This window comes from Bufo gargarizans, chromosome 1 (genome assembly GCF_014858855.1).
Source record: "Bufo gargarizans isolate SCDJY-AF-19 chromosome 1, ASM1485885v1, whole genome shotgun sequence".
Classification (NCBI taxonomy): Eukaryota; Metazoa; Chordata; class Amphibia; order Anura; family Bufonidae; genus Bufo; species Bufo gargarizans.
Window position 1 is genome coordinate 100,996,455 of NC_058080.1, and position 14,509 is coordinate 101,010,963.

Genomic DNA, 14,509 nt, shown 5'->3' on the forward strand with positions numbered 1-14,509 from the left:
GAAAGGAACGCTCCAAAATGCATTCCGTTCTCATACCGGAGAGCCAACCGCAGCATGCTGCGGTTTGCTTTCCGTCCTGGGATGCGGAGCAAAACCGATCCGTCATGACCCACAATGCAAGTCAATGGGGAGGGATCCGTTTTTCTCTGACACAATAGAAAACAGATCCGTCCCCCCCACTGACTTTCGATAGAGTTCATGACGGATCCAACTTGGCTATGTTAAAGATAAAACAACCGGATCCGTTCATAACGGATGCAGATGGTTGTATTATCAGTAACGGAAGCGTTTTGCCCCTGCCAGATCAGGCAAAAACACAATTGTGAAAGTAGCCTAGGTCGATGGGGTTTGTTGGGCACCACTGGTGTCCGTCGTGTGACAGATCTAGCCAGAATGTTAGAGCCTAACTGTGTACAATACACTGGTCTTTAATACCGGAAAACCAGCAGAGATATGAAACTGTTCAAATTAAAACCGGTGTCACTGCCCAACCAATCACAGCACAGCTTTCATTTTTCAAGATCAAAATACAAAATGACAGCTGTGCTGCGATTGGTTGTTATGGGCAATAAAGACCACCTTTTATGCTGAATAAATGCCGGAATAAATCTGTGAAATTCACAAAGGTTGTCACGTGATCAATGAAATAAGGATTCTGAGGATGAATACAGCATGAAGCACCATGAATGGATGAGTTCAGTTACACTTTGTGTGAAGTATTTATGGCGGTGTAATCTGAATAGAGGCCGTGAGCATGTTAATGGCCGTTAGCGGAGCTTGAGAGTAAGAGATGTACATTTCTGCTCCTACCACACGAAAGATGCAGGAATAACACAAACATTTGTATGACAAACAGTACACTAAAAAACATATACTAATAAAACACTAAAATCATATCTGGCAATAAACTGATCATACAGGCTGAAGTTCGAAAAGCTTTAGATTATTATTTTATTTTTTTAACAATTAACTAAGGATGCCCACAGGTGACATATGTCACAGGGGCACATCTGCCTATACATGGAGTGGTCCCTGAAGAGTAAACACCACCCTTTTCTTTTATATTCTATACTAAGGCCCCCTTACAACCATGGTGATGGATCATGTGATGGACCATGTGATGAGCGTAGTGATGTCATCAAAAGGTCCTATTCCTCACAGAACAAGACAGAAGAGTGCCGGCTGCGCGAACAAGTGGATTAACGAGAGTAAAAATTTTTTTACTTTTTTTTAACCCTTCCAGCCCTATTGTACTATGCATTCTGTATTCAGAATGCTACTATTTTCCCTTATAACCATGTTATAAGGGGAAATAATACAATCTACACTACAACTAACCCAAACCTGAATTTCTGTGAAGAAGTTCGGGTCTGGGTACCACAGTCAGTTTTTTATCACGCGCGTGCAAAACACATTGCACCAGCGCGATAAAAACTGAACATCGGAACACAATCACAGTCAAAAGTGACTGCAATTGCGTTCCTACTCGCGCGGGTTTGCCGCAATGCACCGGGACGCATCCGGACCTAATCCGGACACGCTCGACTGCAAGGGGCCTAAAGGTTCTTTTACACGGATCAATAATCAGGCCAATTATCTGGGATGAGCATTTGTAGAAACGCTTGTTCCCGATAACTGACTTGTGTAAAGGTGCCAGTGATCTCCTGATGAACAGGCAAACATTCATTCCTCGGGTGATTGTGCTGTTCTGCCAGCACCTAGTCATTTCTGGGCAGCAGATCGTGTGGACTAAATAGGAATCTCCTGCTCTGAAACACTGAATTTCTATGGTGACAAGTGATCACTGTAGGGTGATTACAGCAATTATTGGGAACGTTTGGTTTGCTTCCATTAGTCGTCTGAAACATCTGCCTGTGTAAATGACCTTTAGGTTAAGACCAGATGGCACAGCAGGCTGCACGTGGCCTAGCCATGGCTACCTGCAGCAGGTGATGGCTGCATGATTCTGCAGAAAAACAACGGGGCCGCTGGTCACCGGGCTGGGGTTTCAGCCACATGTGATAACAGACTGCTCAGCCTTACCCTTTAATGAAAGAGCTTGTCATCTCCCATCTACACAGCCTGTGGATATGGGATAACTTGAAATTACCAAAATACTCCTTTACACCTGCTAGCATAGGTGATATTGACTACAGACTCGGGGGAGCCCAAGTTTGGAGAGCAGCTCTGGGCCTATGGTCTATGGCAGGGATGGGTAAACCGAGGTTGTCCAGCTGTTGTAAAACTACAAATCCCATCATGCCCACTCTGCCTACAGCTATCAGCAAGGCATGATGGGATTTGTAGTTTTACAACAACTGGAGAGCCACAGTTTGTCCATCCTTGGTCTATGGTCTGCCTGCAGCTGCCTCCCTTAGGGTACTTTCTCACTTGTGTTTATATTTTCCGGTATTGAGATCCATCATAAGATATTGAGATCCATCATAAGATCTCAATACCGGACAAAAACGCTTCTGTTTTGTCCCCATTCATTGTCAATAGGGTCAAAACGTAACTGAACGGAACGCTCCAAAATGCATTCAGTTCCGTTCTCATACTGGAGAGCAAACAGCAGCATGCTGCGGTTTGCTTTCTGTCCTGGGATGCGGAGCAAAAAAAAAATTAATTGGCTAAATTATCAGATTGGGCAACAAACACCACCCCTCTATTAGCCAAATATCATATTATTTCAATCAGGTATATATATATATATATATATGACCTATTTCGAACTACTCAAAATAGGCTCTATCCTGCACCAATGCATTAGTTGTATAAAGAACTACCCAGCAGTGAGCAGGTAATATTCTGGAAAAATGAGAAACAAGGTAATTCCAACACTCTTTATTTGTATAACACCAGTTGTCTTTATTTAATACATTTTAACCCTTAGAGGACCTTGTGATTTTCAGTTTTTTGCATTTTTGTTTTTCACTCCCAGACTTAACTTTTTTTATTTTTCCCCATTCACAGAGTCTTATGAGAGCTTATTTTTGCTGGACAAGTTGTACTTTCTAAATGGCACCATTTAATATTGTATATGATGTAGTGGGGAGCTGGAAAAAAATTCCAAATGGCAACATTTTTTTTTTTTTTTACGGCGTTCCCTACGTGGTAAAATTGACCTGTTACCTTCATTACAAGGATACCAGACTGAAAAATTATTTTTTTCTTTTCATCACCATATTCTGACCCCCCATAACTTTTGTAAGTGCTAAGAGCACGTTAGTTTAGTAGTTCTTCCAGTTAAGTTAGTTCACAAGTCACAGGACAAAGGAGTTCTATTCACTGCATCATCAGACAGTTTTTATTCTGACTGATGGATAGTAATAAATATAGCTGATCCTTTTCAACAAAAAAAGGAGCTGTAAATCCTGTGTAATAGGGCAGATCTGTGCTTCCGATCACTTTTCAGTAGCATCACAGACTATCAGATCAGAATGAACTAATCTCCAATATGAACTAGATTTTCCATCACTATTACCAAAGCCTGCTTCCAGCTATTACTGTAAGGTAACAGGACCCCCGATCTCAGTCGGGGAACACTGTTACAGGCGCGGGAGCGCCTGGCTCCTGCTTCTGGACATCTCAGATGCAGTGGTCACATATAACTGCAGCATCTGAAGTGTTACATGAATGCGATCCGCCGTGGGTCTCTGCTGTTTGAACAGCAGAAACTTGGCGGCTATGCACTCGAGAGCTGGCACCATATTTAAAGTGGCGACTTCCGCTATACATGTACGGCAGAGGTCGCCATGGGGTTAACATCATATCAAGCAGGGTCCACATAGTAACTGCTTATAAAATATGTCCTTACAGCTATTTGTTTGAAATGCATAATCTGCTTCTACATGGACAATGCCTGAGGTGATGTTAAAATTGACTAAATAAAAAACGAGGTGGGGGGAATTTATCATGAGGAGAAAATGTGCAGTCAGTTTTTCTTGAGTCTGTGTTGGAGTACTTTACGCCACATTTCTCAAACGTCTCATGTTACTTGATAAATTTGTCTTATCCTTAGATCTGACACTTTTGTCTAGAGCAGCTACTCCAGTTTTCCTGTTCCATCCTCCTCCTGCAGTGAGATTTTGACTTTTTTTTTTTTTTTTAAGTCTCAATGATAAATGAGAATGTGAAACTCATTAACATAGCTAACCACACCACTTTTCCACCCACATTACAAAACTGGAGTGCATGGTGTAAAAATGCAAACAGTTGCAAAATTTTGCGCAAGCTAAGGCTACTTTCACACTTGCTTTCGGAGCGGATCCGTCTGGTGTCTGCACAGATGGATCCGCTCCTATAATGCAGACAATGGGATCCGTTCAGAACGGATCCGTCTGCATTATATTTCAGAAAAAATTCTAAGTGTGAAAGTTAGTCAGACGGATCCGTCCAGACTTTACATTGAAAGTCAATGGGGGACGGATCCGTTTGAAATTGAGCCATATTGTGTCACCTTCAAACGGATCCATCCCCATTGACTTACATTGTAAGTCTGGACGGATCCGTTTGCCTCCGCACGGCCAGGCGGACACCCGAACGCTGCAAGCTGCGTTCGGGTGTCCGCCTGCTGAGCGGAACGGAGGCCAAACAGTGCCAGACTGATGCATTCTGAGCGGATCCGCATCCACTCAGAATGCATTAGGGCTGTACGGATTGGTTCGGGGCCGCTTTTGAGAGCCTTCAAACGGAACCCACAAGCGGAACCCCGAACGCAAGTGTGAAAGTAGCCTAATGCTGAAAAGTAAAAAAAAATTGCGCAATCACTTGCAAGCCAGTGCAAAAAGTTGCAAGAGACCTATTTTTGCGACTTTGGACACCAGAATTCTGGACTGAAGGTATGATAAATCAAAGCCAAGGGGTGTTGTATGAATATAAAAGTGCTGGATTTACCTTCTTATTTTTCTGTGATTCGGATGCCTGTAAGCAGTTCTGTGCACGCCATGAAACCAAATAATCGGAATGTCTGCAGTGTTAACTAATTCGGCACAACGGGGAGTACCTTTTCTCCATTTACTGTTCTCCAGAATATTATGACAACCTAGCACAGTTTATACATATAGGGGGGGGGGGGGTCATTTATCATTTGAGATTGTTTTTATGTTATTTGAAGTCTGGTTTTGCATTGTGTGATTGGACCAAATTTATGAAAAGGTGCACAGTTTTCATGTATTTTGTGCAACTGCATTGAGTTGTATGACTTAGTCCTAAACAATAAACCAGGGGGCTGCCTTGCGTAGGATGCAGTAAATGTGCCACAATCCAGGTCTAATCTCACTTTTCTTCCATAAACATAGGTCACGTTGAAAAGTGGTGTGTCTCCAAAATGTAGCAATAAAAAAATAAAATATAAAAAAATTCGCAATTGGCATGTCAAAACCTGGAGTATCTGGTTTGATAATATCGCTACAGACGTGTATTCACTAGAAACAAAATTATCAGGCCTTTCCTCGTAACTCAATTCATGTTAATCCATTAATGAGCAGCCTAGGAATAAAATGTAGAGACTTGGACTATGCTAATAGGATTACAAATATACTATATATGTCATCTTCTGTTGTGACTAACACATATGAAACAATTAAACCCAAAACCATCGGAGCCAAAAAACAATTATTAAAGTATTCAAACAAAAAGGGCAGGACAGAATAGTGGGTCACTCTGATGAGGACTCAAGACTCTGAAAAGAAGGCATTACTACAATTACATAGTGCACTAGGTAAAAAAAAAAAAAAAAAAGAAGCACATACAATCGTTGATAATTATTGACTAAATAAATGGGTTCCATACCATGTGTCCCTCTGCACGCGCTTTGTTTTGCATGGCCTCCTGCTTCCGCTGCCAGAATTCCTCAACTTGCCTTGCCCTTTCAGCAGCTACATGTCCTCGATGTCTGAAAGAAGTTAAAATCATACCAATTTACCGTGACATTATAATATCTCTACACGGGTATAGATCATATTTTAGACTATAAGACACACTCCCCCCAAAAGTGGCAGTGTGTCTTATAGTCTGAATGTGGGAGGCACGGGGAGGTGAGGACAGAGCTGTACTGGCTGTACTCGCCTTTCCTGTTCTTCTTCCAGGTCCCGCTGTGGTGTCCTGACCACGGACAATGTCGGGACGTGGTCCACGCAGGCGCGCACTGTAACCTGATGCTGTGCGCCATCTGGTCACAGTATATAGCGGGACCTGGAAGAAGCGATGGAACGGTGTGTCCTGAATCTGCAGTGCTCTCTGGAGCAAGCAAGGTAAGTTTATTTATTTTATTTGTAAAGTCTGATCTGAGGCTGATGGGGTCGGGGGTGTCCGATCTGAGGCTGATGGGGGCTTCGATCTAAAGGCTGATGGGTGCTGAGGGGTCCGATCTGAGGCTGATCGGGGGTACAATTTCAGGCTGGTAGGGTCTGATCTAAGGCTGATTTGGTGTCTGATCTGAGTCCAATGGCTGGGGGGGGGGGGGGGGGGTCTGACAGGTCTCTGATTTGAGGCTGATGGAGACTGGGGGGGGGGGTCTGATAGGAGGCTGATGGAGACTGGGGGGGGGGGGGTCTGATAGGAGGCTGGTGGAGCTTGGGGGTCTGATCTGAGGTTTGATGAAGATTGGAGTTCTGATCTGAGGTCTGATGAAGAATGGAGATCTGATTTAGGGGTCTTCTCTGAGGTCTGATGGAAAAAAAATTCTTATTTTCCTCCTTCAAATCCTAGATGCGTCTTATAGACCGAAAAATACAGTACTTTCTGTATACATCATTCTGGAGTATATATACATGATTCCATCCAGTGCAGATGTTAGGGCATCTGTCAGCAGATTTGTACTTATGAAACTGGCTGACCTGTTACATGTGCGCTTGGCAGCTGAAGGCATCTGTGTTGGTCCCATGTTCTATATGTGCCCGCATTGCTAAGAAAAATGATGTCTTAATGTATGAAAATGAGCCTCTAGGAGCAGCGAGGGGCGTTGCCGTTACTCCTAGAGACTCTGCTCTACTCGCAATCTCCAATCTGGCTCATCACAAAGGTGTTAAATTTGGTTGAGGTCAGGGCTCTGTGTGGGCCAGTCAAGTTCTTCCACACCAAACTCATGTCTTTATGGACCTTGGGGAATAGTTATGTTGGAATACAAAGTTGGAAGCATACAATTGTCCAAAATGTCTCGGTATGCTGAACCATTAAGATTTCCTTTCAGCTGAACTAAGGTACCTAGGCCAACCCCATAGCATTAAACTTCTTCCCCATCGATCTTCCTACAGTGTGATTCATCACTCCAAAAAACCTTGCATGCAGCTGCCCATCCATGAAAACCCATGCCATGAAGCTCTCAGTGCAGTTTTTGTGCCGATGTTCACACCAGAGGAGATTTGGAGCTCTTCAGCTATTGAGTCAGCAGAGCATTTTTGACTTTTATGCACCTCAGTATTCCGCAATCCTACTCTGTACTTCACGTGGTCTGCCACTTCATGGCTGAGTTGCTGTGGTTTCTAAATACCTGTACTTTGCAATTATACCATTCAAGGAATATCTAGGAGTTCATGGCTAGGGGCTGGATTTTATATACCTGTGGTAATGGGATTGATGTCAATGATTAAGAGCGGAGTCCCACTACTTTTTTCTGTATAGTGTATGTCTTCCTCAGATACCACACAATAAAACATAATAGTCTGGAAACATGTTCAGCATGACTCTTTACATACATATACACACTGTGAAACATAACTGACTTGTCTACAAATGCTTGCTTGGAAACGTCTTCCAGCCTCTTCAGTTCCTTCCTCACTGCATCTCCATTAGGGAATTGGGAATGAGCAACTGGGCCATTGGAAGGTTCCACCGGGACTGCAGCTCTGCAGGTACCAGTAAGAGAGTCGCTTAGTACCAGAAAGTGCTTGTGCCCATTAAAAATTATTTTCAGCCAATCATCATTCAGATATTGTTGTGATGCATTCATTGTTCTACTGGGCTAGTATGGTCAGTAGGGTCGAGAGAATCGTGTTCAAATTGCTGTATCCAAACCCAATTCTTTTAAAAACTACCTAAAAAATATTGACTCCATCCTACTGTAAAATGTCTGTAAAAGGTCTTTCCGAAAATTTCGGCAGAAATCACAAGACTTACTTTGTCTCGCCTCTCTCAGGTGTTACTTCGTTTATTTGCATAAATTACTGTATCAAAATACGAAGCCAAGCTCGTCTTCGTGTCTCATTAATGAAGCAAAGTTCAGCTTCGTATTTTTATACAGAAATGTATGATACATTCATTTATACGGACGAAGGGGTAAGGTGAGACAAAGTAAGTCTCGCGATATTTGCCGAAACTTCGGTAAGACCTCCGAGGAGGACATACATTTTACAGTAGGATGGAGCACATTCTCAACAAAGTTTGAGAGGGTCCAGAGCAGGGCAACTAAAGTAATAACTGGAATGGGGCAACTACAGTATCCTGAAAGATTATCAAAATTAGGGTTATTCAATTTTGAAAAAAGACGACTGAGGGGAGATCCAATAACTGTGTATAAATATATCAGGGGTCAGTACACAGATCTCCTCCATCATCTATTTATCCCCAGAACTGTGACGAGGGGACATCCTCTGCGTCTGGAGGAAAGAAGGTTTGTACACAAACATAGAAGAGAATTCTTTACGGTAAGAGCAGTGAGACTCTGGAACTCTCTGCCTGAGGAGGTGGTGATGGTGAGTACAATAAAGGAATTCAAGAGGGGCCTGGACGTATTTCTGGAGCTTAATAATATTACAGGCTATAGCTACTAGAGAGGGGTCGTTGATCCAGGGAGTTATTCTGATTGCCTGATTGGAGTCGGGAAGGAATTTTCTCCCCCTAAAATGAAAGAAAATATTGGCTTCTATCCCACAGGTTTTTTTTTTGTCTTCCTCTGGATCAACTTGCAGGATAGCCGGATGAAATGGATGGACAGGTGTCTTTTATTAGCCGTATAAATGTTTGTAAAAAAAAAAAAAATCAGGTTCAGATAGATCAATCCGATCCCAATTCGCTCAAGTCTAATGGTCAGCATCACGCATTTCACTTAATCACATACTTAGGTGCTGCATCCAGATTCTGCATCTCTGCTCTGTGCTTGACCTCTTTGTCATCTGTTGCCTTCTGTTTCTGCAGCTGGTCAAGTATAGAATGATAATGTTCATAGGATGCACGCACAGCAGCCTGTGAAGGGACTGCTCCTCCTCCACCCCCAAAATATGGTGCCTGGAAAAGAAACGAGTACATGCATCACATTTACAAGCATCACTTAGGGCCCTTTTACATGTGCAGATAATCGAGAAAATTACTGGAAACAAACGTTTGTAGAAATACACATGAGACACACCACCCTGCTGTTAGCATTGCCATTTCTCACTAGTATCATTGGGGGACAGAAGGACGTTCCAAAGCAGTGCACGGGGAGGGAAGAAACCACACACCCATGGACGACACGGGAGTCTAACATACCGCAGCCCGCATGACCTTGCGACCCATAGCGGCATCTGCCAACGCAAAGATATGCACCTGGTAGAACTTGGTAAAAGTGTTCAAGGAAGACCAGGTTGCCGCCTTACACAGCTGCAAAGCGGAAGCTTGGTGGAAACGGGCCCAAGAAGTGCCCACCGACCTGGTTGAGCGAGCCGTGATACGGAGGGGCGGAGCCTTGTCCCGGGATCGATACGCCTCGGCAATGGTCAAGCGGATCCACCTGGCAATCGTCCCTTTTGAGGCTGCCAAACCCTTGCGAGGACCATCAGGAATAACAAAAAGTGCGTTGGTACGCCGAAACAACTCTATAGCAGATAAGTAAGTCCGCAGGGCGCATCTAGCTGGTGGAGGGCACGTTCCCTAGGATGCAAAGGTGAGAGACAAAACGAATAAAGAAGGACGACGTCCTCGTTGAGATGGAAGGTGGAGACTACCTTCGGAAGAAAGGAAGGCACAGGGCGAAGCACCGGCTAATATCGGTACAGAATAAGAAAGGGCTCCCTACAGGAGAGTGCCGCCAATTCCGACACGTACCTGATGGAGGTGACCGCCACCAGAAAGGCCACTTTCCAGGAAAGAATGCGGAGAGAAACAGTGTCAAGAGGAATGAAAAGAAGGGAGCTTATTGGAGAGAACCAAGCACAAAGTTCAAATCCTAAGAGGGTAAAGGGGGGAGATAAGGAGGGACAGTGTGAACCACCCCTTGGAGAAAGGTCTTAACCGGGGCCTTTTGCGCCAGAGGTCTCTGCAAAAAGATTGCAAGTGCCGACACCTGCCCTTAATCAAGCCCCATTTGCAAAAAGGAGAGGATTGTGGGAAGGGAGAAACTAAGCGGAGGGAGGCGACGGTCTGCACAGAAGCACAGGAAAGACTTCCAGGTCCTGGGATATATCTTGGACAACGTCGGCTTCCTGGCCTTAATCATAGTACGAACTACTCCAATCGGAGAAACCCCGCTGCCTAGTAGGGCCCAAGACAGGGTTCTAAATTAGTTGCGGAGGCCGGCCACAACGCACTTACGGTCAGCGAAAACCAGAAGCGGAACGGGAGGAGCGGAGGCTACCTGGAAGAAAGGGCGCACGCCGGAGACCAAACCAGAGGAGGAGGAAACTAGCTCAATGCACGCGGGGGGCAGGACTGCCGCAAACCGGGGTAGGCTGCAAAAGAAGCCGTGGGCTAAATTAGTTGCAGCGGCCGGCCGCGAAGCACTTCCTGCTGCCTGAAAACTAAAGGCGGAACAGGAGGAGTGGGGGCTGCCTGAGAGAGGGTGCACACCGGAGACCAGCCAAAGGAGAAGGAAAAAGGGGCTGAGGCATGCGGGGACTGGGAAGGCCCAAATAGGGACTGGTGCCTAAATTAGAGGGGCGGGTGGCCGGAACGACACTTCCGGGCGGCCGCTAGGAGTCGCCATCCCAAGACCTCCTGAGCCAGGGCCACCCAAGGGAGGAGGACATTTGGGCCCCAGAGAGGGAAAAAGGGAAGCAGGGGAGCGGGGCTGCCCTGGTCCTCTTTTTCTTCTTGGGGGAGCTGGACTGGGAGGGAAGCCGACACAGGCCATGATCCACAGGATAACAGGGAGGCCAGGCGGCCCTGTTCCCCCAGCCTGAAAAGGAAACTAAATAAACATAAAAAAATTGCAGAATTGACCCAGGTCTGCCTCCTACGACACCAAGCTAAAAACTGATATGCTCTCTCCAGGCTGGAGGGGATATAGCTGGCAGGAGGCGCTAACACTTTTTAACCTAGTGTTGCCTCCTAGCGGTAGCAGCAGCTATACCCACGGTCCTGTGTCCCCCAATGACACGAGCGAGAAACACAGATACCCGCCGGGTGCGTTCCGCATTTTGTGGACCGCACTTGGCCGGCCCTATGATAGAAATGCCTATTCTTGTCTGCAATTACGGGGCAGCGGAACAGAACTACGGATGCAGACAGCATCTTTTGCAGCACCATTGAAATGAATAGGTCCGCACCTGTTCCGCAAAATTGTGAAACTAATGCAGACCGAGAAATACAGTCATGTGAATGGACCCTTACTCATGAGTACAGTTCTGTAGAGCCGCAGTAAGATGGGAATTTACAGCATCATAAATCATTACCATGCTGCGAGTTCCCTTTAGAAGAGCAGTGTTAAGTCTGGGAAATACAGCTCCCACACAAGATGTGTTCCCCAGACTGAATACGCTTGTGTGAAAATGGTCTTAAAGACAGGATAACTCCCTACAGCCAGATAAGCATCTTGGCAAAGAGTGGTGTCACTTTAGGATTTACCTTTAAGTCTCCACTTCCTCCTGAGCCAATCACATTCTTCCAGCCTTGCTCCCTTGCACGATTTATCCGCTCCATCTACAAACATAGAAGCAGTACTGTTTAGCAGCCTATTTTTTCATAACCATTTTAAGAGAATATCTACACAGGAATAAAAAAGTATGCTGTGAACTTTGAAACAAACTCCATGGAAAATCTGTGGCCTTGCAAAGGTAAAAATCCTCAAAAATCGTCAAAATCTTAAGAACTGATCACATGTGGATTTAAAATCCAGACCACATGTCCTTGTAATATTCTTGATTTTCAATGACTACAATGGTCTTAGTAAATTCTGATGCTTTGCTGCCCTCTTGTGGTGCTACATGTAATTCTATCTATGAAATGCACTTGACCAAGATGAAGCAGGATTATACGGTATAAATACTGCGGGTGCAGGAATTAGCCATGGATTTCCACACCAGAAGAACTGGGAATATAACTCACTCTTTCCTTCTCCAGTCGTCTCATCTGCTCGGCTTTCAGCAGGTTCATCTGAAATGTAGTAAAAATTCACTGATCAACACTTAGCACCGATCACCCAACAGAAATGCCATGAAAACAAGTTTCTGCAGCTGCAGGATTTGTCAGCGATAAATGCTTATCCAATTAACGCCTGATCAGATGTAATTTATTCAAAGTACATAAATAATACTATAATTACTGAACATTTTGCCCTCTGCTAGATCACGCGCTATCCAACATGGGGAGCATGTATGGTACTTCTGAATGTAAATATGGCTGTCAAAATAGGAATTCTTAAAGTGAAGGTCATTGCTGTGTCTGAGCCAAACCCCACTCGTATGACTAGAATAAAGGGGCCTCAGCACGCTGCATCACCGCCGATGTGTTTCCCAGGGAAAGTAATAAGACTGTAAAGATCACACACAGGACGGTGGTCACATAGGACCACTATGTTACTACTTGTAAAAACTAATTGGAATTCAAAAGGCTCCATTCACACGTCCGTAATAATGGGCAAATTGCGGAACGGGTGCGGACCCATTCATTCCCTATGGGGACGGAATGGATGCGGAGAGCACACTATGTGCTCTCCGCATCTGCATTTCAGGAGCGCGCCACCGATCTTCCGGTCCGCGGCCCAGGAAAAAAAAATAGAACATGTCCTATTCTTGTCCGCAATTGCGGACAAGAATAGGCATTTCTATGGGGGTGCCGGCTGGGTGTATTGTGGATCCGCAATGCACTACGGACATCTGAATGGACCCTATGGGTATGTTGACGCGGACGATACTCTGCAGAAGATCCCCGTGAAATTGTGGGCAGAAAATTTGCAGCATATTACATACAATACCAGAGATTTCACTAAATCAAATGCGCTCGCAGAAGAACAAATCCAGAGCAGAAATTGGATGCTGTAGATTTTCGCCACAGATTTTAACCTTTGCAATGTACAGGGCGAAATCTGCAACAAATCCGCACGTGACAAAGCTATGGCCCTAACTTCCTACTCTACTCACTTGGCCTCCTAAAGACTTCTCACTGCTGAATCCTGAGGGACTGGTCTCCATATAAGAAGCAGGGTAGCACTTAGAGGAATTCACACCTACTTCTCGATATAGAATTGGGTGTTCACTGAGCGCATTAAAAATTAACATCCTGGAAAGTAATTATATAATGGACATTTCCAATTAGTAAACAAGTGCACGTAATGGGTTTGGTATGCGGGTCAGACCAGGTTACGTTCTCATTTGTTGTAGGATCCACGATTATGGCAGCTACTCTCACACTGCTGTGAGGAGGAGGATGTCCCTGTACATAGCACTGCAGGTCGTAATGTTAATCTGGTCTGTACTTGGTCACCCTTTTGTTTTAAATTTATGTTTGTTTCACTTCAATATCTGCAGTATCCGCCCCATAACACTGGTGGTGTTCCCATCACTATGGTCTGAATTTCATGTTGCAGCCCAAAACCAAGCCAAGATGGAGATCAGCATGGTTGTCAAACTGATAGTCCTCATATATTGTGAGTATGAAATATAATTGTGGTAGGGGTATATAGATATGAACTGGATGGCAAAGAAGCCAGTCTCCGCTTAGGGAGGCGTCAGTGATTGCATGTGCTCTAGATGAGGTATAAAAGCAAACTAGGCGGCCCCTGTGAGTGGTGGATATAAGGAGTAACAACAGGCAGGGGTGCACCACCAATGAGGCGATTGCCTCAGGCAGCACCAGGTGGGGGTACAGTATTGGGAAGCACAGTGGGCACAGTATGTGGCGTGGCATTACCCTGTATGTTTTGTAGAGCTGTATGTAATGTTTTCCAAGCATGTCTTAAACAGTAGGGCTGGAGGGAAGGGGTTAGGTTAAGAAATTGGCACGGTTTCAGTTTTTGCCTCAGGCAGTAGAAAGCCTAGGCGCACCCCTGACAACAAGGTCCCAAAGAAAAACATTGAACGTGGCTTCGCCCTACCATAAGGTGTCGAGTCCTCTGCTGATAAGCTGATGAAATTTTAGTTTGTATTTTTTTCGGACTTTAATACAGATCAGTGATGTTTTCAAGGGTTTAGGGCACATAGTAAAAGGACTAGGCATAACGCAAATGGAGAATTAGGGAGTAGTGTTGAGCGAACTTGTGCTTTCAAGTTCGGCGTACAAGGTTTGTGTTCTCTAAGAATTCCGTTATGGTCAGTGGTAGGGGAATCCATAACGGAATTCTTAGATAACCCGAACTTGAATGCTATTAGGGAGTAGT

The 14,509-nt window shown here is 44.8% G+C and overlaps 1 protein-coding gene across 8 annotated transcripts in view; it reads right to left on the reverse strand.

Moving 5' to 3' along the window:
- NEK1 (NIMA related kinase 1) overlaps window positions 1-14,509 on the reverse strand; it is a 134,575-nt gene that overhangs the window by 88,069 nt on the left and 31,997 nt on the right. For 6 of the 8 annotated variants that reach the window (XR_006390272.1, XM_044297066.1, XM_044297071.1 and 3 more), the window contains 5 exons: window positions 12,241-12,288; window positions 11,761-11,835; window positions 9,059-9,225; window positions 7,725-7,847; window positions 5,794-5,896 (listed from right to left, as the gene is read on the reverse strand). Coding sequence is in view for 7 of the 8 variants with exons in the window: in XM_044297066.1 (XP_044153001.1) it covers window positions 5,794-5,896; window positions 7,725-7,847; window positions 9,059-9,225; window positions 11,761-11,835; window positions 12,241-12,288 (516 nt within the window). In the remaining variant the exon portion in view is untranslated. The remainder of the gene's footprint in view (window positions 1-5,793; window positions 5,897-7,724; window positions 7,848-9,058; window positions 9,226-11,760; window positions 11,836-12,240; window positions 12,289-14,509) is intronic. The other 2 variants (XM_044297088.1, XM_044297080.1) reach the window with 1 other exon arrangement.